At 42.6% G+C, this 25,051-nt stretch overlaps 1 protein-coding gene across 11 annotated transcripts in view; it reads left to right on the top strand.

Annotated features, from left to right (window-relative positions):
- The first annotated feature begins 272 nt into the window (after positions 1–272).
- Positions 273–25,051, top strand: part of ifngr2 (interferon gamma receptor 2) — a 149,637-nt gene continuing 124,858 nt past the window's right edge. For 3 of the 11 annotated variants that reach the window (XM_061286754.1, XM_061286751.1, XM_061286756.1), the window contains exon 1: positions 294–534. In XM_061286754.1, coding sequence (XP_061142738.1) covers positions 495–534 — 40 coding nt within the window. In that variant the 5' untranslated portion in view covers positions 294–494. Of the gene's footprint in view, positions 535–25,051 lie in introns of all 11 variants that reach the window. The other 8 variants (XR_009715717.1, XM_061286750.1, XR_009715716.1 and 5 more) reach the window with 5 other exon arrangements.

Genomic DNA, 25,051 nt, shown 5'->3' with positions numbered 1-25,051 from the left:
TTAAGAACATCAAAACATAATACTAAATAAAAGAGAAACAAGTACAAAATAAATAAATAATAAATATAAAAATATCGAAATAAAAAAAATTATGATTATACAAAACAATTGAATATTAATTTACACAGGTTTAAATTACTTTTAAATTTAAATTCGGGTTTAGTTGCACTTTTACTCAATTTTGGATTTTGGAACTTTTGACTCTTGCGGGAAATCATAATCTAGACACGGCGGGAACGATCAGCCGTAGCCTCATCCGCATTCCTATCTGAAGACGGCGGTAGTGCACGGTAAAAGTTGTTTGAAGGTGGTCATCGAGCGAGAGAAAGAGAAAGCGAAAGAGAGAGAGAGCTAGACAGAGCGCGTGAAAGTAGGGGGTTTGTTAGAAGCCGAATTTACCTTTGCCCCCACCCGAGATGTCTTACAAATTCGATTGATTACGATAGCTTAACAGGTTTTGGAATCTTTTGGCAGTATGAAATGATGCAGTCAAAATGGCTTTTCTCCTAATATGCTTTCACTTCGCCGCGCAAGGTAAGTGCCAAAATTGACCAAATTCTGTTCTGTTGAACTACTCGTCATGACAATTTTTTAACGTGCCATTATTTATAAAACGTAAAGGAACTCGTACTCAATGAGTTCAACGTTATTTGGGTCGGGGTGTACCCTTCATTGCAGAAGTGCACAGTGTATACGTAGAGCAAATAATCATTCTCTTGCATTCACCAGCTTCTGTTCCTAGTAGCCAGAGAAGTAAATAATCAAAACGTCACACAGGTTAACAGTAACATTTAAGTAGCCTGCTAATTGCCCAATGACGACATTAAACGCACACGCGCACGCGCGCGCACACACACACACACACACACACACACACACACACACACACACACACACACACACACACACACACACACTTCTTGTCAGGAAAAATATTGCTTTCACTTCGTCGCGCAAGGTAAGTGCCAAAATTTACCAAATTCTGTTCTATTGAACTACTCGTCATAACTATTTTTAACGTGCCATTATTTATAAAACGTAAAGGAACTCTTACTCAGTGAGTTCAACGTTATTTGGGTCGGGGTGTACCCTTCATTGCAGAAGTGTACAGTGTATACGTAGAGCAAATAATCATTCTCTCGCATTCACCAGCTTCTGTTCCTAGTAGCCAGAGAAGTAAATAATCAATACGTCACACAGTTTAACAGTAAAATTTAAGTAGCCTGCTATTTGCCCAATGACGACATTAAACGCACACATACACACGCACACACACACTACTTGTCAAGAAAAATATTGCACAAGTACAAACCCTCTGATTGTGAATGATTGTGAATACTTGTGAACACTGAAATGTCTTTTTTTCTTAGTTCTTCAAGAAAGCATATCCATCTTTGTGTTTTAAAGCAAAACAAAGCATACATGGACATCAATAAGCAACCCGCAGATCAGCTGTGTATGCGTGAGAACGAAACGACAAACGGTATTGAATGATACGTAGGTGTATGCAAACCAATCACGAGACCTCTGTCAAGGGGGTCAGCACCTGAAATGCTTGGGGGCAATTGTTTTTACCCTATAAACGACTGCATGCATGTGCAACAAATGAATTGCCAGTACATGTTCACTATCTTAGTGATTGATCAGTTCCAGGTCCCAAATGAACGGGGTAACAAAGTTGAGCAAGAGACTTGTTAAATTTTTATATAAAAACATTTTACTTGAGGGTAACAAAAAAACAAACATATCACGATAATAAATTGTACTGTTTTACGTTTTACACATTCAGTTGTGGTCTGTATAAAGTGGAACAGTGATGCTTTTGTCTGAATTCCTTGTTCTGATTGCATCACAGGTCCCTCTTTTCTACTTGTTCTGAGGTGCGGCTCAGAGCAAGCTGTTTTAGTGTGGTCTCTTTTAATGCGAGAGATACTTTACACCCCGCCCCCTCCAGGCTGCAAGATGTGCCCCTCCCTTTCCGGTCGACATATTTGTAATTTGTTACAGTTAGGCACAGTTATCTTGCGTCGTAGCACAAACTGTTGACGCAGCGCTTGGCACTCAGCATCAAGGGTTGGAATTGGGGAGTTAGATCACCAAATGATTACCGAGCGCGACACCGCTGCTGCTCACTGCTCCCCTGTCCCCCAGGGGATGGATCAAAATCACACGGGGATGGGTTAAATGCAGAGGACACATTTCACCACACCCAGATGTGTGTGTGACAATCATTGGGACTTTAAGTTTAACTCTGCCTGAATCACCATCTTCAGTACTGCAATGCTTGGGATGACACAGGAGATGGAAGCCTCCAATTTGCTGACCTCTAGTGTAACTTCCTTAACCAGTTGACACGTGTCAATCAAATTTTATATTATGGCCCTATCCTGCCCTCTAAATATGTTGAATATCCAAAGACAGTAAGCTCAACCATTTCCACTCATCAAGGCTCTGAAGCCCAGGTTGTAGGTTGACTTCTGGTTTAATAATAAGGGAAAGGGTGAAACTGGGGGAATACTGTTAGGGTTTGCAGAATATCTTCATCGTATGATTATGTTGGAATGTAACCTGTAATAATTTAATTAGTTTGTCCTGTCTAGACAAAATTAGTTTACCACTGATTGACTAAACTCAGAGGAAGCAATCAAGGGTGCTTTGTTTACAAGAAGTCATAAAAGGCCCCCTGCTATGCTTTGATCAGCAGGGGACCGGCTGCTTCACCCCAACCTGTGTGTTCCCAAACCCCCACTTTCAACCCCACTCTGTTTCTCTCAATAAATAAGCACCTGACGAGGCCTGAGTCAGACTTCATTCGACCATCGCTGTAAGCACAGCGACGAGTGAACTCTCCACCCGCAGGTGTCTAAAACGACTAACTTGTCTCCAGTGTGGTTCTTGCAAAATAAGTTAGAGTGAGCACCACCCTAACAAATACAAACCACCTTGTATAATTACAGTTTTATTCCATGTATAATGCGCCCCCATGTATAATACGCACCCTAAAAATGGCATGTCGATGCTGGAAAAAAGCCTGTACCTATGTATAATACGCACCCAAATTTGGACTCCTACTTAAGTCCGTAAACGGAAAATTATTTCAGAAAAAAGATCATCTTTGGGAACAACCGGATGTTATTCTGCCGGTCAGTATCACTGCGCATGCGCTAGCAAACTCGATAGCGAAGAAATGTTTCGGATTTGTGTAGGGTACATTGTGACAGCAAACGAGCAGGTGATTGAGCAAGCGTCTGATACGAGAGCATTGTATTCGTATGGAGCGTGTTTGAAGTGAACAGCAGAGAAGAAAGCGCATCTGTAATGGCGGCCTCCGTATCATATCCGGATTAAAAAAAAAATATATATATATATATATATACATATATATATTTTATTTTTTTTGTACCCATGTATAATGCGCACCCTAGATTTTAGGACAATAGATTAGTTAAATTTTCTCTTTTTGCACCTTTATCCCCCTACTTGTACCTTCCTGTTAATCGGGCTGTTGTTACATGCAGTTTCTCACACGTGAGATTAATAAAGTTCCTCTTATCTTATCTTATCTTATACATGGAAAAAACGGTAGTCATATGAACTAAATGAATTAAATCAATATGAAATCTCAATCATGCCTTTAACATTTGCAACATGAAATATGTCATGTCACTGTAACAAACGCACTGTTATCTTATGAATCACTGTATAGTAACACAATCACTGTGTTTATTAATTGTATTTGTCTGTTTAAACTATGAATTAGTGAATCATTATTTATATACTTATTACACATGAACACATTGACTACGGCCACAATAGGGCGGCAGGAGACTGGCTAACCAACATGACGTTAGCTTTCCCAACAGATCGTCTAACGCAGGGGTGGGCAAACTTTTTGACTCGCGGGCCGAACTGGGTTCTAAATTTGGACCGGAGGGCCGAACCAGGAGCAGATGGACGTAGTGTTTGTGTGAAGTATTATAAGCGACCTGTAAAGGTCATTGCATAAAAGATTTTGGTCTTTCGTAGGTAGTAAAGCATGGATATTCCAAACAAGTTTTTTGAAAACAAATGCATTTATTAACAGCATTAAAAAAAAAATTAGAAAAAATTCTCTAAAAAACTGCTATCAGTGATTCTCATAAAATACGACACTGTTATTATGAATAACAGTCTCCATCACTTGCCTGCAGGTCAGATTAATGAAAGATCTTATGAGATCACATCAAACGGCAAACATTCTGACCAAATATATCATCCTGAAGAATCGGTGAAAGCATACACCCAAATAAAGTAATCAAAACGGCAACACGGTGAGGGGTATCTGAAAATCAGAGCAGAGTTTTAACTCGCAAACACCTGGTAACAGAGGTGAGGAAACGGGAAACACTTAAAGTAAGCCTTAAGAACTTTACAGGTTAAGATTAGTCGCAAACAGGTGGTGCATCAATGTCCTTGAGCATCCTGCATTGTTTGAAAATGAGAATGGTCGCTAGTTTCAATCCCTGCTATGTGTCCAAATCATATCCACAATGCCTCCCGTTCATTTTCAGTGGGAACAGTGTTGTTGGTCTCCCTTTTTTGCTAGTGCGTCATAGTCTGGAGTAAAATTTGTTGTGGCAATTCTTATGAGAGATCCGAGGTGTTGGTCCGTTTACCTCGATCTGTGACGGGTTGATGTTGACGTTCATATGGCTGAACGTCACGTTGCGTACGTCGAGCCAAATTGGCCACTCTCTTTTAAACACTCGGCACTGTGTCCACCTTGCTTTTCCTTGGGCGACTCATTTTAATGGAAGGATTCCAGGGGAAGGTTTGTGGGTGGCTTTAGCGCAAAACTGCATCTGAAAGCTCAGCGCGCGAATTACAAGAATGCTGTCGTCACAGCCCACGCTCTAAATTCGGGACTGATACAAATAGAGCGCGAGTGCGCCATGTCCGTACTACTGAGTACGTACACGCACTTGTGAGTGTGCACCGAGCTTTCTGACACGGCTTCCGGTAGTAAATGCGCAGGCGAGCGATTCCCCATCTACTGGGGAAACGCAGTCATTGCAGGCAAAATGACCCCAAAAAAAAGTTTAATAATACAATTTGGTCAGGGTTGGCGGCCCGGATTAAATGGTCCCGTGGGCCGGATGTGGCCCGCGGGCCGTAGTTTGCCCACCCCTGGTCTAACGTCACAGGAAACTATAATTTCAGAACTCAAAAGATGTATTTCGGTACATAACTTAAAGCTAAGGTACATACCAACGATGCCTTGTATAACACAAAATTTAGGCAGTAGTTTTGCCGAACTGCAGGAGAGAATGGAACAAGCAGCGTTCGCTTTCAACACCGTGCTGAAACGTGTGCTTACTGCCCTGCTTACTTCCTGATTACAATACAATAGGAATACAATTTAAAGAATATTTAATGTTTATTTGTATTCAATTATTCGACTCTCCATATGTATATAGGAATAGGACTTTACGTCTTTCGTTGTAATATAACTGATTTTAATATAGAAGTTGGTGTAACATTTTTGTTTGCTTGAGATTTTCTCCAATGAAAAGGTGTGCCGTGAATGAAAAAAGGTTGGGAAACACTGTAATTAGAACGTATTTTTTTAAAACAAGGTATGATGCCTGATGTAAAAATACAGAGAAATAACAGTATGGCAACTAAAAGAACTGCAACTTTCAAGAGAAGTTGCCTCCAATTGCCGTAAAACAACCACCAAAAGGGATGGACATCCTTGGCCGGAGTTTCGTCCTGGGACATAGCCCTACGGAGGTTCCGAAGTCCTTGTAGAGCATACTTGATGTTGGTGTCATTTTCTCCTGGGATGTAGGCACAACTGGAGGTACCAACTATTTCACGTACACCTCCTTTTTCGGCAGTCAGGAGGTCCAAAACCATTCGGGACTGTAGTGCCATTAGTCTCCGAGCTTGCAGCTCCGTCTGGTAACCTGTAAGGGCTTCTAGAGTAAAATTGGCAAAGGTGTTCAACCTGTAGTCCATAGTTTCTATTCGAAGAACAGTCTTAGCCACACCCGCCTGTGGGAAAAGTGGGAGTGCCACCTTTTGTCCTGTGCTCCAAAACTTGTATTCATCTGGTACGTCTGAGCCCCAGACACTGTCGTAGGGACGGAAGGTGGGAGCAACAGCTGCACGTGTCTTTCGCTGATGATGTTCCTGAAAATGTGTCAGACTGAGGAACATATTATGATCTGACACATATACGGGGGCACATGTGCCATCCCATTGTCCTGGAAGGACTGCGTAGCCTCGGCGACCACAGAGGCACCATCCCACTTCGATGATAAAGTGGGGATTTTCGCCTCCTGCTAGGATTTGTCTGATTACTACTGTGGTATTCATCGAGGTCTCGCTGGAAGGTTCTAGAAGTGCGGTGGTGATGCAGCGTTTTGTATCTCTCACCTTTAATCCATCAACACGTCTTCGTCGGAAGCACAGGGGATGTGAGATGGTTTCACTCACTTCAAGAGTCACTGGTGCGGGTGTGACGACAGAACTTCTTGAAACTATTGTGAATGGCCTTGAGATGTTGTAACAGGGATGGGCGGCTAGTTGTGCCTCATTAATTCCCGACCATCTGTGTCCTTTGATGGGATTAAACCCAAAAGCCCTTAGTAGTGCGAAACACCATCCATTTTTCTCTGGCATGGGTCGGGCATGTAGGACGGGCTGTTGACTTGATTGTGGCATTATGGAACATATATAACATTCAATTTGATTGTATGTTTCGGCCAAGATGGATACATACTGGTACCGCATGTTGTCTGCATGGGGTATATCTGGGTGTATCTTTATATACTTTGTCAACAGTTCGGTTGTCATTCTCTTGATTCGAGCGGAAGTTCCACTTTCCCCTTGGGGACCCTGGACACTCCATGTCATTGGCAAGCATGCTATAGCCACAGCACAGACAAGCACTCCTCTGAGTGCCAGTTTCCGTTTAGTTCCACAGACCCACCTGAACCCCTAGGGAGCTAAATGGTCAGGGTTCTTAGTTCTTCACCGGTTTGAGACTGATTCCAAACTATAATTGGCACCCCCTTTGCAGCCAGACTTCGCCCTGACTAGGAGACAAGCACTCTCTGCAGCTTACAGTGGCTGAGATATATCCAGCTGGGTCTTTCTGCACAGCTGTGGGTGTGGCGAGTAGGACTTGGAATGGTCCCTCCCACCGGGGTGAAGATCACGTCTTTCGCTTGATTACTTTGATGACGACCCAGTCACCTGGTTTTGCTGAGTCATCCTGTGGCAATAAAGGAGTGGAGGGGAGTAAATTTGCATTTGACACGTTTTCCGTTTGCATGGTTTTGATCATGTAGTCAGCTAGTTAGCTCTTCTGTGGCTGTGTCTTGATCATGTGAGAACAGAGGGAGCCTGTATGCTCTGCCATGAATGATCTTATAAGGGGTTAAACCCTTGCCACAGGGCATAATCCTCATATAGAGTTTTACCAAATCTAGACATTCGGGCCATGGTCTTCCCGTTTCTCCCATGCATTTGGTTAATCTATTTTTAATTGTTCCATTTGTCCGTTCAACAAGGCCAGCACTCGATGGATGATAGGAACAATGATTTTTTAATGTAATCTGCAAATGTTCAGCCATTTTGTTAATGACTGAATTGACAAAATGTGGTCCGTTGTCACTGTAAATGGTCTCTGGGATGCCATAACTGGGAATGATGGTCTTGCAGATAGCCTTTGCTACTGTTATAGCATCTGCATTCTTTGCTGGGATTATTTCTGTCCGCCTTGAACAGGCATCGATTAGGACGAAACAGTATTTGTACAGTCCACACCTGTTTAGTTCTATGAAGTCCATATGCAACATTTGGAACGGATATGTTGGTTCTGGGAATTTTCCTCTTTTTGGTCTTACATTCCCTTGTGGATTCTTTTTTATACAGACTTCACACGCTCTACAAAAAAGGTTTGAGTACAAATTGAAACCATACGTTGTAAAGTGTTGTGATATTAGCTCCTGCATCCCCCCCTGTCGACACATGAGTACTTTTGTGTGTCGAAATTGCAGCTGTTCTAAAAAGGGATTTAGGGAGAACAAGCTTATTATTTACAACGTATATGTCTTTGTCAGTCAGTTGTGCACCTTTAGCAATCCAAAATTTTCTGTTCTTGTTTAGGGGCTAAATGTTGCATATCATGCAAGATCGGTGTATTTATCAGTTTTTCCTTTTCTGACGGCAATCTCAGAAATAGGTCTGAGGTTCCGTATTTGCCTATAGCAGCTTCCTTTGCTATTTTGTCTCCTAAGAAATTGCCTAGTGATACCAAGTCTTTCCTCCCTGTGTGTGCCTCACATCTGCAAGTTGCAGGCTTTGTGGGCAACATTACTGCCTGGAGGAGCTGGTTAGAAGTTGTGCATGTGTTATTTGCTTTCCTGTTGAAGTTATCATTCCACGCCTTTCCCATTGTTTTGCAAAGTAAAAAACTGTTGAAAATGCATACTGGCTGTCTGTGTATACAATTGGGTCTTGTCCATCTGCTAGAGTACACGCTCTGGTCAGTGCAATGATTTGTGACAATAACAGAGCTGTATAAGACATATGTCTGGTTGGAGACAGCATGCTCATTTTACTTTGAAGTAACAACACATCAACAGCATGTGGTACAAACAGGTCTGTGGGATGGAACAAGTTAACATCTGCTGACGATTCTACTGCCATTGCAGCAGCACATATAACTTGAACACATTTTCCACTTTGTTTTCAACAGGTGTTAACCCAGTGCTTCTCAAATAGTGGGCGCGATGCTATATCTGGGGGGGCGCGTGTGACCCTGGGGAACAGGCTTTTTTTTGGGCAGTACTAGAATAAAGTGTAATTGCGAATCTTCACAGCAGGGGGCAGTGGCGCTCTCATTGTTACTTCTGTGACGTTTGCGACAGTGCAACATTTTACGACTTACAAGACAAGTTAGGATAGTCACGGTGGGGAAGGGGGGGCGCGAATAGTTTTCTTCTTGCTAGGGGGGGGCGTAACAGAAAATAATTGAGAAGCACTGTGTTAACCCTACTGAAGTGGGGGTGATTTTCATGTAGAGTTTCTTTTAGGTTCCCGTGTGGATCATGTTTCACACAAACAGGACATGCTTTTTAAAAAAAAATCACTTAAGAATCTAAACCGAAGGTAACTAAAGAATCTAAACCGAAGGTAACTAATAACTCATCCCCCCCCCCCCCCCCTGTTGTCACATAAGTGACACAATTGGGGATGCCTTAAAAAGTATTTTTGGCAAAACAGTTTTGTTACTGACGTGGTCAATAACACCTTAGCCATTATCGCACCCTTTGTTGTCTGAACTAATGCCATTTTCAATTTTGTCAATGCTTCTCCCTTTGGTGTCCACGCGAATGTATCTTCGACTGCTAACGGCTGTCCATGAGCCACTCCTGTCAGCGGCTTAGCAATTTCAGCATAATGTGAACCCAAGCTCTGCAGCAATCACAGAAAGAAAGACATAAGTTGTTCTTTGTGACAGGTCGTGGTCTAATATAGCCTGTTTCCTGCCTCATTGCACTGCTCTCCCTTTCGCTGAGATTAAACCAAGATAGTTTACTTCTGGTTTTACCCATCGTAACTTCTGTTACTTGACTTAATTTCCTCTCTGGCCTAAATGCTGCATAGGGAGAAAGGAATCTCATCCCTGTGCTTCCTTTGTTTCAAAAGCAATTATCAATGTAGACCAAAACTTGACTTTTAGATGAAAGCGTCTCTCTCTCTCTCTCTCTCTCTCTCTCTCTCTCTCTCTCTCTCTCTCTCTCTCTCTCTCTCTCTCTTTCTCTTTCTCTTTCTCTCTCTCCTCTCTCTTTCTCTCTCTCCTCTCTCTTTCTCTCTCTTTCTCTCTCTCCTCTCTCTTTCTCCTCTCTTCTCTCTCTCTTCTCTCTCTCTCTCCTCTCTCTCTCTCTCTCTCTCTCTCTCAAGCACGCGCGCACGCACGCGCACACACGCACACACACACACACACACACACACACAGCCTCCATTATACACTGGTCTCACTCTCCTCAAGCTCTCTTCAAGCTGTTCACACAGTCATACATTATTTTCAATTCACATTGCTCATTTGAATTTGTCCCATCTCAACGTTCCTGATATTACAACCCACTCATTCCAATTTTGACATATTCCAAAAATTCACGCAAAAGATGCTTGCATTCATTTGATTCCATAAGCTTTTCATTTCCACAAAACTTGCAAATTTATGGCATTTGTATGGCATGCTCATACATTTTCTGCAAAATTTCACAAAATTAATTTTTTCACCTCTAATTTCTACATTTTTCCAACTTATTCAATTCTGCTCCAACATCATTCTGTTGCATCCTCTAAGTATGTATTAATCTTTTACGCCTTCACACGCAATTTCTCCAGAAATGGCATTTTCTGGTTTCAAAATCATTTTGCCTTTTTGTGTCGTGGTGCAAATCGAATAGACCGCAGTCTAGTAAATTTCCTTGCACACTATTTTAGCCAATTTCATAATTTTAACACATAGACACACATAAACACACAGAAAACACAAGGACAAGACAAGGGCCCACAATAAAGACACAGTACACAAACAACATCAACAAACAGCGCTGCGCAAACGTCTTCCTCTATTTGATGTTGTGGTTTTACTATTTTTTTTTTTTTCATATTAGTGGCCTTATCTTTCAATAAGGTTTGACACCTGTATCATTCGCATACATCAGCATCGTTTATACTTTGGGGAAATTTAACAGCCTTCGTCATGCTTCTTGTTTGTACAGGAGTTCTAATTGACTGACCATGACATATTTTGCTATTATATGGGGGAGTTTTCAGGTCTTTTAAATTTAGATGCATGTTTTGCATAGGAGCAGAAAGAGCTTTTTGCCTCAGGCTCCTCTGCACCAGCGCACTGTGGCTTCATTGTCTGACAAACATACTTGCGGCCTCATCGCTCTTAATGACACTTTCCTCAAGTTTGGTAACTTATTTAACATATACTTCTCTACTCCTTATACATTGTCAGTAACACTTTGACGGACCCCCATTTTAATGAATTTACTCCAACTGTCAAATCCTAGGGATTTCTAAAGCCGGAATGTTTCTTTAGTGGGATAACGACTTTCTGTGGTAATTCCTGCTTCGACCAGTTTCCTGATGAGGAATTCTTGCCTGTGCTTCCACAGAAATTCTTTATTTCTTCCCACTATATTACATGCAGCACATACGTGCTACCATTCACACACACATTCACACCGCGGAATTTTCTTAACACAACGAGGTGTATTTACGTCTACAAGTTCCATCTGTAGACCGAATTCCTATCACTTGGAATTCACAACAAAGACTCCGCCGTCCTTACCTGGGTATCCTTTTTTCCGGGGACTAAAATACCCCAACCACGCAGCCAACGAAGAGGTCTCACCGAATCTCTGAAAGATTTCTCTTGAAGATTCCGTCAATCGTCGCCGCCGAGAGGTGCTGAACTGGACTTCGCCGGCCTGGTGGATGAACATCGCTCCCCAGGGCTTTCCTTCAGGGTCCTGTGACCTTTGCCGTGCACGGATTCGGCGTCTTCAACACTCCTCGGATCAGCGAGCAGATTTCCAGGAATCACGAGCGAGCCCCCACAAAATGTTGGGTTCACAACATTTATCTGAAAATAATCTCACAGAGGCAGGATATGTCTTCGATGGCAAGCGATCATCTGCAGATGGGCGCAACCCAGACACACACAGCAAGTGTGGCTGAGATCCACGCCCTTCCTTCAGTTTGGTCGTGCCTTTTATTGAGGAACAACAATGGGGCAAGTGTACATGAATGCATAGCTTCTTTAGACAGGAAAGACATTCCACAATTACATCTCATGACCACAGCACAACAGCGATACTATTACGGACAGAAGCAGTATGGTCGTCTCATGACTTTAGCTTAACAAAGACGTAGTCTTAGTGCCCAAGGGATGGATACCTCTGTGGCGTTCTCATGACTTCTACTTAAATAAGACGTTTGTCTGCTTCAGCCATCCCATGACAACCTCGTGATCTGTCATCAGCCATATGCTCCCAAGTCATTATCACGAGGCCAAACTGTCACATACTGCAGAAAATCTTGCACACATAAGTAGATACATAGAATCCAATGATAAAAAGTATATTTTAAAAAGTATACATATAAAAAGTCATAACATTGAGTCAATATTTTCTAGGGATGCACCGAAAATTCGGCCACCGAAAACCTTCGGCGGAAAATGACCCAAAAGTGCATTTTCGGTTTTTGGCCGAAAGACCTAAATCACCGAAACAACACGGCCGAAACTTGTGATGACGTGAGCAAACAGCGCAGCCAGCACGCGGGAAAACGGGATAAGAGCCAGCATGTCTGCGGTGTGGACTGATTTCACTATCTCAGAGAAAGACCCACGGATAGCGATTTGCAAAACATGCAATGCTGAAAATAAATGCTATATAAATCAAATATAAATATATAAATACATATAAATAATATAATATAAGATAATAATATTAATATTATGAAGATAATATTAATATAATTTAATATATAATATAAATCCATAAATGCTGTGGTTCTAATAACTGACAATCATTTCTTTCGGTGTTTCGGTTTTCGGCCTTGGTTTCCTCATTTTTGGTTTTCGGTTTCGGCCAAGAATTTTGATTTTGGTGCATCCCTAATATTTTCTCAACGTTTTTTTTAAGACTTGTGCAAAATATTGTCACAACCCGTCTCCGTTCGTTTCCTTGTGCTATTATTGTCATGGTTTCTCTTCGCGTCTCTTTGTACTTGCCCCTCCCCTCCTGTGTCTGCCCATGATCAGTGTGATCACCTTCACCTGCCTCTCATACTCGGCCATTCCCCAGAGCCGCGCCTCACCCGTGAGGTGGGTCAGGACATACCCCACCTCGGCCGGTTCGGTCACGAACGTGACAAGCTTGGGGCAGCAGGATGAAGTAACACAGGTGGCGGAGTCACTTTAGGGGCCATTTCAGACGCCGTGGCACCGTCTTGGATACATATTTCGTTCCTATTCCACTCCCTGCGGATTTTGACCAGCCATCAGACAAAAGGAACAGAAAATGTGCGACAACAGGGAGGTTGAGGACAAGCTGCCGGCCTCGCCCATGAGGAATACCAGATCGTGCGGAAAAGGACAAAGGACGCAAGATGTCGGATAAGGAGATCTTGGAGAAGCTGTCAAATCCGCACTTATCAAAACGTAAGCGACCGGCTCTCCGTTTAAAGGGTTAAAAACTCTCCTTTGTCCTTGCGCGCTTTAACACTGCTCTCATGGGGAGACGAGAGTAAAATAAGCCGAGTACCGGAAGACATTCGTCTGAGTACTAACCGTACGTCTCTATTAAATTAATTCTGAAGGAATGAATCTAATCTTTTTAGGACGCCGATCCCTCTAAAGCAGTGCTTCTCAAATAGTGGGGCGCGCCCCCCTTGGGGGGCGCGGTGCTATTCCTGGGGGGGCGCGTGTGACCCTGGGGAACAGGTTTTTTTTTTGGCAGTACTAGAATAAAGTGTAATTGCGAATCTTCACAGCAGGGGGCAGTGGCGCTCTCATTGTTACTTCTGTGACGTTTGCGACAGTGCAACATTTTACGACTTACAAGACAAGTTAGGATAGTCACGGTGGGGAAGGGGGGGCGCGAATAGTTTTCTTCTTGCTAGGGGGGGGCGTAACAGAAAATAATTGAGAAGCACTGCTCTAAAGTCAAGCGACGCTTGTGTAGAATAACTAGGGTCGAGACATGGCGTCAGGATGACCGTGGCTTTTTTACAACGGCTATTTTCTTAAATCATTTGGGGCTCTTGTTAAATCGGATAAATTAAGCTGTCTTTGTTAAAACCGCGAGAACTCATTAATTTACTGTAGCGCGCACTCGCCCTAGCTGAGTTTAAGATAACCAGATCTGACAATTCCTGATGTTAAGGATTAAAATGTCTTCACTTTAAAAATAATTGAACAGATTTAAAAAATGACTATGATTGGGAAATAAAGAAAATTTAAAGTTCTAATTACTCCATATAAAACCATGCTCAACATAGCTAATATGAAATAATCGATAACTGAATTAAGGATTCAGAAGAAATTCAATAATAAGCAAGAAAAAGAATGACAAGTCTCAATAGTTCGAACGAACAACAATAATTCCACTCACGAATCTCAATAGAGCAAAATTATTCAGTCTCGAAGTTTTCTCGATTATAAAATACAAAACAGTACAACAGGGGAAGGCAGACACAAGTTGTATGGCTTTTTGGTGGAATTAAAGTTGGTTGATCAGTTTTCCTTATTCCAAAAATCCTAATTTTGTCTAAAAAGATAGGCTGGCCTTGAGGAGGGGGACAACGCCTTAAAAATGGCATTTCCCTTTCTGCAGCCCCGAAGTCCCCTTCTCCTAGCATATCTGTAACCTTAAAATTTGACAAAGTCCAATTCGAAGACTCTAGAAATTCATTTTAGTAGAGTTTGGTCTAATCTCAAAAAGAATGAAAAATCTATCTTTGTCTAAAGACGTTCTGGGCTCGCGGGCAGCACGCAGTACCCACTGATGAGGGAGAGCCCTTTTCTCGTCCGAAAACAAGCTTTTATAGGCTTGTCGGCTCTACTGGCATTACCTCATCGTAGTGAGAAGAATGCATAACCTCATTGATATTTGTGGAATGCCCGGTACGCTAGGAATGCATGACCTCATTGGTATGTGTGGAATGCCTGGTATGCTAAGAATGCCTGACCTCCTTGGTATGTGTGGAATGCCTGGTATGCATGGCATCCATGGAATGCATGGCATTCTTGGTATGCTCATAATGCATGACCTCATCCCACTTCCTCTATGCTTGCTGGGAACCACTGGTTGCCTTGGCATGTTTAAATAAATAAACTATTATTTAATGTTGTAATGTTCTAACAGGTGTACCAAGCAACACGCATGCACGCACACACACACACACACACACACACACACACACACACACACGCCACGTATCCACTCTTTCACTTTGTTTGCTTCAGCAGTGTTAGGGTGGTGCTCACTCTAACTTATTTTGCAAGAACCACACAGGAGTCAAGCAAGTCATTTCAAACACCTGCAGGCGGAGAGTCCATTCATAGCTGTGCTTACAGCGATGGTCGAATGGAGGTCTGACTCAGGCCTTTTCAGGTGCATATTTATTGAGAGAAACAGAGTGGGGTTGAAAGTGGGGGTGTGGGAACACACAGGATAGGTTGAAGCCGCTCCCCTGCTGATCAAAGCATAGCAGGGGGCCTTTTACGACTTTCTGTAAACAAAGCAACTTTGATTGCTTCCTCTGCGTCTAGTCAATCAGTTGAAAAGATCTTAGCACTTTGGTCAACTACTTTTGTCTAGACAGGACAAGCTAGTTAAATTATTACAGGTTACATCCCAACATAATCATACGATGAAGATATTCTGCAAACCCTAACATATCCCTCCTGTTTTATCATATAATTATGTCAACCCTGATCAGTCAAACATAAGTAAGAAAATACAATGAAAGCAATAACTTCCAGTGAAGATGAGGTTTTCCCTCAATACTCCAGTCCAAAGTATGTGTGTAACTTAAAAACCTGCGGCCAGATTAAATGCAGGAAAAGAGTTACGCGGTCCCTCTGCCTTAGGCGACCAGAATGTTATCAATCAAGATAAAAATTGCTCGTGATTGTTCAGCCGTTGGGGGCTTGGCACGCCCACTGGTGGAGGGTGAGCACGATTCTCACCCCCTTCGCAGATCTGCTCCGTCCGGGGAGAACTTGGAAATATCTGCTGCGTGGTCGTTGTCTTCAGTGGCTCAGGGTGGACTACCTGGCCACCAAGGGGGAAGAGGATTATTCTGCCTCTGTTTGTACTGGGGCGGGGACTGTCGATGGCTGATCTGGTTCCTTGCAGGAACCCTTCACTGGGGCGCACTGGGACAGATGATACCACGAATCTCCTTTGCCGGCCAGCCGGACGGCATGTGAGATGCGCTCCACCAATTTATAGGGTCCAGTCGACGCAGGCTCCGTCCCCCTCCTTCTTGGGACCTGGATCCGCCACCGAAAGGACAGCAGCACGTCCGGAAAACAGCAAAAAAACAGCACCTTTTCTGCAACCGTTGCATTAGTCATTTGAGATGTTTCTTCTGCTCCTTTTATCACAGTTTTGGTTGCCCTGGTTACAGAGGTGTTGCTACACCAAAGGGAGGGAAGATTGTGTCTGTAGCAACGTTGATTAGCTAAGGAATGTAGTGTGGTGTGAATTAGCACTTCATTGTTGGCCCGTGACCCTCGCAGAATCTGTCCTCTTTTCTCAACCAGCTGTTCTTCTCTCATGGTTGGCTGACCCGTCCTCGAGTGTGATCAGATAACTTGAATTGCCACTTTCCTGTGGAACAATGCAACTAAACCGTGGCTAGACTTTATCTACTTAGTAAATTAATACAAAATAACAATTATTAACTTGTCCAGAACACTAAAACAAATGTTAAGTAAATGTAAGGTAACTGGTATGCAGTTCCTTAAATTTGAGAGGCGGCGATGATCTGACTGAAATGTATGCAATTAAAGTCCCCAGAGGAGTTCCTGATTAATAAGAATTAATTGACCAAATTGAAGCGGGATGGGAGTCCTCCATTTGCTGCTGGTGGACGATGAACAAGAACGTTGACAGGATAAATTACATCCATTTCAACATGCAGAAATTGGGCAAACGGACACAAGCGGGACTTGAGGCAGTGCACGAACAGCTAACCACGCCTTCCCTAATGTCAATCCAGAACCGCAATGCTCTTGTTATGTTGTTGTCTGGGAAAGGAAGGGTCTGCGCAATGTTCAGGGAACGATGCTGCACCTTCATCCAGAATGACACCGCCCCTGATGGGAGCCTGACGAAGGTGATTGCAAGCTTGCAATCCCTCAACACGAGGATGAAAGAGCACAACAAGTGGATGACTGCTTTTGGGAAGTATAAAGCCCTTGTGTCCTCAATTACTGCTATACTCATCTTTTGTGGATGTTGTTGTATTCCGTGTCTCCGTGCTCTGTTTAACCGTCTCATCACTACAGCAATATCGCCCAGACGAGATGGCCCGGGTATGCCTAATGTCTGAACGGCAGCATGTTGATGATAACGATGATGATGATGCAATTTTTGCACTTGAGTTTACAGACTTTTTCCTAGATCTGTGTGTTTCCGAATGATGATGTCGCAACATTTATCCTTTTTGGTGGAAATATTTGTGCTCATACTTGTGATCCGACAACTGAACATCAAGAGAAGTGGTTGTTTTTGGTAATGTCAAAATCGAACAGATGTGTGATAAATACAGGAGGGAAATGTTGGAATAATTTAAGTGAAGCCTTGGCTTGCTAGACCTGTAGGCCTTGGCTTTACGAGTTTATGGCTTTCCTTTTATCTAGGTTCTTCCTCTTTAGTGACAGGGATGTCTTTTGATCCCTGTAAGAGGCCTTCACTAATACTGAGCTGAGCTTATTTGCATAGGCAAAATGTTCTTATTTGGTTCAAAGAAATTTCATTCCTTTTATTTAACTGTAGGTTTGGTTCATAGATTGTTGTTGATCAGAACTGTTTTACTTTGTTAAGTGTTTAATACAGTTTGAAGTAGTTGCGTACAAGATATCCTATATTTATTCAATGTTTGTTTAAAGATATTATGTTTTTGTTTTTTCCAGCTTTTTCCCGGATCTTGGCATGTCTGTACATATACAATTTTGGTTGACTACATTCTCTAAAAGCAATGGTTTCTTTTCTTTTTTTTTTTCTTTTTTTCCTTCAACGGATATTATATAGAACACTCTGTCGCACATTTCACAATCAGTAGACGTGACAGATTTCACACAATCTTTTATCAATGGCAACGGTACAACATAAAGAATTGGTCGTGAACCCATACACATGACATTCATTATTTTTCCTGTCTTTGCAGCTTGTTTTGCCATTAGCAATCAATTGTTTATTTTACCAGTTACTCTTATCGTCACCTAAAACAAACTATCCACATTCATTTTAGAGATATTAATTCCATTCTTTAACATCTACAGCAGTTGTTGACGAGGTATTATTTCTTTACATAACGTTTTTGCCACTGTTAAGGCATTCAGTGTTTATTTTGAAGCCAATTCAATCCATTTTTAGAATGCATCTATTATGACCAGGCATTATAACCCTGTGGATTGTGTTTAGCACTTGTTAAACAAGCTCTACAATTTTTTTTTTTTATAAACGTTTTGAATATGAATCAAATTCATATGTTGTATAAAGCTGACTGAACTGCCCTTCCATCCCCCCTGTTGAGCCAGGTGTCAACGGCACGTGACAACACCATGGCTCAATACAGCTGCCCATTTGTATCGTTTCCTTTCCTTTCTCAACGCGACAACCCAATCCACCAATCGAATAAAGAAATTAAAAAAATCAACAAAATAACTGCCGGTAAAGTAATATAACAGTTAACTGTTGTAGTTTCTTAACTTTAACTAACTCAATCGCTCTCTTATTCTCAAATTTTAAATTTAGCTTTGAAATGTCATTATTTCATAATTGTACATCATCCAATTCCAGAAAGCAAGTTCTCTCCATCTCTCAAATCTTGTTTAACCAAGGCTAGGCATTAAAGGAGCGTGGACCAGTTTCTGCCCATAAACAAATCACTCGCTTTTTTATTTTTCCTTCCTATCTTAACAAAATCGTTTTTGTTTTGCGGTGCAAATCAGATAGACTACAGATAAATAAATTCATTAGTGCACCTATATTAGCCATTTTCATCCTTTTAACACATAACACAACACACAGACAACACAAAAACAGCAGAGACACAGCTCACAAACAATACCAACAAACAACGCTGCACAAACGCCATCCTCTTTTTTTGACCTTTTGGTTGTACTTTTTCTTTTTTCTTTCCTCAGTGCCTTTTATCCTTCGTGCAACTATTGTCACACCTTCCCTAGGCATCACCCTGCTTCAATATCACTTGCTACCACGCCCTCAGCACACGCCTGGAGTGGGTATGGCCCCACTCCGCGCGCAGCCACAGCAAGGGAAGCAAGAGGGGGGGGACCCGGCATTTTCATACTGATTTATCCCAGCCTGGCCAATACTGGGACAATCAATGCCGTCGTCCCCCACCCGCGCCAACCCAGCAAACAGCTACCCGCAGAGTCCAGAGCCCCACACCTACATCAGTCTCCCCCACAATCAAATTACAATACCAATCACCACAGGAGCCGGCTCCTACACCCTTTTCACACCACAATACCACACTTCCCCCTCCACAGTCCAGTCTAAGAGGAGACAATGGAAGGCAAGAAGGCACAGGTGAGACACTGGAGGAGCAAGCTCCAGCAGCCCTCCCACAAACGAATTACAACAAACAACAAAAGCACAAATCACTTACCGTTTTTTTCCGTGTATAGTGCGCCCCCATGTATAGTACGCACCCCTAAAAATGGCATGCTGATGCTGGAAAAAAGCTTGTACCCATGTATAATACGCACCCAATTTTTATGAATTTTTTTTAATTTTTTTTTTAATTATTATTTATTATTATTATTATTTTTTTTAAGTCCCAATGATCGTCACACACGCAGGGAGGCAATGGGTCCCATTTTTATAGTCTTTGGTATGGTCTTAACTAGGCTGGATGTAATTTTTTTTGTTGGCGTTGATTTCTCCGACTGCCCATAAACGCACCACCGCGCTCCGTGCGCATGGAGCGTGTTTGAAGTGAACAGCAGAGAAGAAAGGAACAAGGCAAAGTGTTGTGAAATAAAATATTACCTGTAATACGGATTTAGGTAGAGAACTGAACTCTCGCTCTTTATATAGCTGACGTGTCTTGCTCATCCGTTCTGCGCATCTGTAATGGCGGCCTCCGTATGATATCCGGTTTGCGTGTGTGCGAGAGCGAGAGAGAGCGAGAGAGAAAGCGTGCGAGAGAACGCTCAACCGTAGCGCGCCGCCGACCGCCCAACTGCACCGGGCTGGTCGATTAGTGTGACAGAGCCGTCGCTGAAATTTAGAAGATATTTTTAAAGTCCTGATGTACTTTCTAAAATTTAAGTGGACCTCAGTGCGCACTGCGCAGGGAGCTTAATTTGGTGCGGTCGCGCAACCGCAGCGCGCCGGGCGCTCACTGTCGCATTGCTTAAAGAGCGCCTTTGTGTTTTAGGATGAACAGCAGAGACCAAAGGAACAAGGCAAAGTGTTGTGAAATAAAATATTACCTGTAATACGCATTTTGTTATTTGCTGATTGAAACTGCTAATTAAACTGTGAATTGAAACTAATAGGAAGAAAACAACTCTCGCTCTTTATATAGCTGACGTGTCTTGCGCATCCGTTCTGTGCATTTTATTTCACAACACTTTGCCTTTCTTCTCTGCTGTTCACTTCAAACACGCTCCATGCGACTGCAATGCTCTCGTATCAGACGCTTGCTCGATCACCTGCTCGTTTGCTGTCCCGTGCGCGCACAAAGCGCGGTGGTGCGTTTACGGGCAGTCGGAGAAATCAACGCCAACAAAAATAATTACATCCAGCCTAGTTAAGACCATACCAAAGACTATAAAAATGGGACCCATTGCCTCCCTGCGTGTGTGACGATCATTGGGACTTAAAAAAAAAAAAAAAAAAAAAAAAAAATTAAAAAAAAAAAATTTTTTTTTTTTTTTTTTGTACCCATGTATAATGCGCACCCCAGATTTTAGGACAATAAATTAGTAAAATTTTGCGCACTATACACGGAAAAAAACGGTATGTCTGTTTGGGAGGATCACAACAGCCAAACGTTACAAATGACAAACCACAAGACGCAGGTCTTGGAACCACATTGACGACTGCCAAACGCGAATGCTGGGTCAAGGTCTGTTCTTCGTCTGTTCTTTGCAACTCTTGTCAAAAGCAACCTTTATTTTTCTTTTGTTTGTATTTGTTTCTTTTTTTCTTTCCTCCCTAGCATCTAACTTACTCAAAATCATTCTTTCTTCAAAGTCGCTCAACTACTTGCCCATAGCAGTCTCCAACAACTTCAACCAATTAACCTGTATTTTCCCTTCAGTCGGGCATTCAGTCATCAATGCTCATTTGCATCTCACACACAGCCTCCAAAAAGGAGTCTTTCTATCACATTGGTCCCAATTCATCCAAGCTCTCCACACAACATTCATATACAATTTTCAACTCAAGGTTCCTGATAGAACAATCCACCAATCCAAAAAACTCCACACAAAAAAAAAACTGCTGGCAAATTAATCAGAATCTTTCCTTTGTTTTCCAATTTAAAGAACTCAATCTCTCAGATTTAGCTCGCATATAGAAATGTGTATATTCTTACAACACAACCAATCAATAATTTCTATTAAATGTAGCATACAATGTCTCTGTATTAGCATGAGCGGTCAAAAAAAGAAAAGGGGGGATGGGCTTGACATGTTGAAAATTTGGCTCTGCCTCGTCCTCCACCCTTTGATTGGTATTGTTTTACACGACGACACACTCTTGGCAAGTGTCCCCGTTTCCCACAGTTCCAACAGTCCAAATTTGAGCTGGAGTTTGAATCGAATGGCGGCCTGCGGCCTTGTTGGTCTCTAACTCTTCCTCTGCCTCTTTGGGAACTTCGGAAGAAGACCGTTGTATCTTCATCTAGATCATTACCATCATCTAGATAAAATACATCAGAACATTTGCTTTTCTAAATCGGCGCAACACAAGCAGCGTCTGCTTCCACCAAGTGTTTTCTCACCCAGTTGCCTAAGTCGGGGGGTGAAACAGTGAGGAGCGCATTTCTAAGATGTTGCAGATAAGCACTCTCAGCTGCATCATCGAATGGGATGCCACTTTGCACCCAGAATTATTTTCCAAATCTTAATTGAATGGTGGTCTCATCACTTTTTATCTTTCCATTTTTTGTGTCTTGAATGTGTTCTCTTCTCTCTTGTGAAGCTTTCAACCACATTCCAGCACAACCCAACTCTCTCTCTTTCCTTTTCTTTTTCTGTCCCTTTGTCGTCCCATCTACACTCTCCTCCAAAACATCAACCACTATCTTCCACACTTCAACTTTCAACTTCCCTTCTACTCCATACTTTTTCTTCCACTTTGGCATTTATTGCATACAATTAAGAAATTTACCTGCCATGTACTTCTCATCTCCTTCAAGAGCTAGGGATTTACCGTTCTTATTTCCCATCATAATTCGTTTTTTTAGGTTTATACAATTTTTACAATTTCTTCTTTTCTTTGAGGATCCTCAATGCAGGTTTAAATTGACCTTCCACCAAATTCTCTTTGCAGTCAATTTATCCTACCGGTTGCACTCTCTCAACCACACAAACAGCTTGGAACAACGAACAAAAAAAAAGAATCTACGCCCTTCTTCAATTAAGAAAAAAAAGCTCTGTTCTTTTTCCTAACCCGTTCCTTCCACTGGGGCTTGAACCCAAGCTGTTCTTTGGCCGGAAAAACGTACAAAGAAAAATCTACACTCTTTTTGGATTACCAAAAAAGAAGCTCCGTGTTTCTTAGCACGTTCCTTCCACTGGGACTCTAACCCAAGCCAGATCCCTCAGCTTGGAAAAACAGACAAAGAAGAATCTACGCACTTCTTCGATGAACGAAAAAGAAGCTCTGCTTTCCTTAGCCTGTTTCTTCCCCTGGGACTTGAACCCATGCTATCTCCCGTGCACCTTTTACGCGTTTCACCACGCCATTTTTAACTTACCTGATCCCTGGTCTGTTGCACTGCCGGAACCCATCAATCCACCTCTGGCAGACGAAGGCAGACCTAAGATGCTGGCCCAGCGAAGAAATTCTCTTCCCAGGACTTTCTTTTCCAGGTCCCCCTAAAGGACGCTGGCTTGTCGACAATACAGCACGTCCTCCTCCGTCAGCCAGATGGCGGGAATGAGGGTCCCGGGTTTCGGCACCAAAATGTTAGGGTGGTGCTCACTCTAACTTATTTTGCAAGAACCACACAGGAGTCAAGCAAGTCATTTCAAACACCTGCAGGCGGAGAGTCCATTCATAGCTGTGCTTACAGCAATGGTCGAATGGAGGTCTGACTCAGGCCTTTTCAGGTGCATATTTATTGAGAGAAACAGAGTGGGGTTGAAAGTGGGGGTGTGGGAACACACAGGATAGGGTGAAGCCGCTCCCCTGCTGATCAAAGCATAGCAGGGGGCCTTTTACGACTTTCTGTAAACAAAGCAACTTTGATTGCTTCCTCTGCGTCTAGTCAATCAGTTGAAAATATCTTAGCACTTTGGTCAACTACTTTTGTCTAGACAGGACAAGCTAGTTAAATTATTACAGGTTACATCCCAACATAATCATACGATGAAGATATTCTGCAAACCCTAACAAGCAGAATCGACAGCATGTCTGATTTGCACTTCCTTTTGTCATGAACAAGGCAGCACAACCAAACCCAACACGGGCTCGCACAAAGTTTAAAGGAGACAAGGAGGGCTGAAATGATGGCAAAGCAGAACGATGAGGCAAGCTGACGAGCAGGTCAGCGAGCTCGCGTCATCGAAGCAGATGAGCATAGCATTTTGTACACTTATTTTGTACAAACTATCATTTACTATGATTAATCAAAAATAAATACAGTACACTGACGAAAAATGAAAGGTACATTAGATAATTTGCCCTGAGCACGGACCATAAATGGAGTGCCAGTGCGCACCGGAGGCGCTCCCACTGGGGACACGGTTCACCGGTGCTGGTTGTGTTCATACATTAATAAGAGCAGAGTGTACTCTACCTTTCTGAACACACTTGCTTGAGTAATGCACGGATGTCAGAGTGAATGTCCGAACGCACCCTAAATATCTTTGATGAAGCCAAGTTAGCTTCTCTATCACCAGTCTTAGCAAGTTTTCTGGGGTAAACCCTGACCACTTTGTGTTTTAAGGTTGCTTGGTGCAATCTTCGTTCTTCCTATAATTCGTAATTGTATTTAATTATGCCCTTTGTCAGACTACGCGACTTTTTCGTTGTTCACGACAGTCGCGCTGTGGGATATGTCACCAACCAGACGCCGTCCAATCGTCGTGTGCTTCTAACAACATTCACTCGATCGGCGCAGGTCCAGCAGGACAAGCACCTGCCAGTCATGTCAACTGAGGCTTTACGTGCATGTGTGCTTTTCTCTACAACTCAGAAAAGGCAATGAGAGAAAGAGACATACTACCATGAAAATAGTCCATCACCAAATGACTGTAGTTTCTAACGTTCACCAACAGAGGGTACTAATACATTGAAAAAACCTTTACACATTCAACCCGTATTGAGACCTTTAACAGGCACTACAGACTGTCTATTCTCCCAAAAGAACTTGAGGCCACAAATTTATTTAATGATACCACGTTTGCTAATCAGCTATTAGCTGAGGACATTTCAGGCACAGTTCCTCATATCGTGGCCCGCTTGAGATCAGATTAGTCAGGTTTTTTTTTTATGCCATTTTGTTTGTGCGCCATGTTCAATCTCTCGTCATAAGTAGGAGCGGACTGTATTCCTATTGGTCAATGCCCACGAACCACTTGAAGGACGTCGTAATTTATGTCAAAAATTAAAAACAAATGGAAATTCTGACATGCCAGACTTTTGTTGTAGTGGTCGTTAGCCACCCCAGACACCAGCCATCCACACGAGATACAACACGTCAAGACAACTCAATATCGGCGACACGTCTTTCAGCTAATAATAAAATTACACGAGCTATGACACGTCAAGACAACTCAATATGGGTTGTATACAGGGATAAGAATTTTCCGCGGCGCCGCGGATTTCCGTGTTTTTTTTTCGTCGAAAGTATCATTTTCGAGAATCGTGTAAATCCGTTGCGATTTTCTTTTTAATATATATGGGGGGTACGGAAGCGGCTGGGCAACGTTAGCCTCGGGGACTCGCGAGCATTCGCCCAGCCGCCGCCACGGCATCTTTTGGCACATCTCAAGGCAAAATTGTGAGTACTGAAATCGGCTTGCCTC

This window comes from Syngnathus typhle, linkage group LG9, assembly GCF_033458585.1.
Source record: "Syngnathus typhle isolate RoL2023-S1 ecotype Sweden linkage group LG9, RoL_Styp_1.0, whole genome shotgun sequence".
In the NCBI taxonomy this organism is placed as follows: domain Eukaryota; kingdom Metazoa; phylum Chordata; class Actinopteri; order Syngnathiformes; family Syngnathidae; genus Syngnathus; species Syngnathus typhle.
Note: the sequence above shows the minus strand (reverse complement) of the source record. Positions and strands in the feature narration are given on the sequence as shown.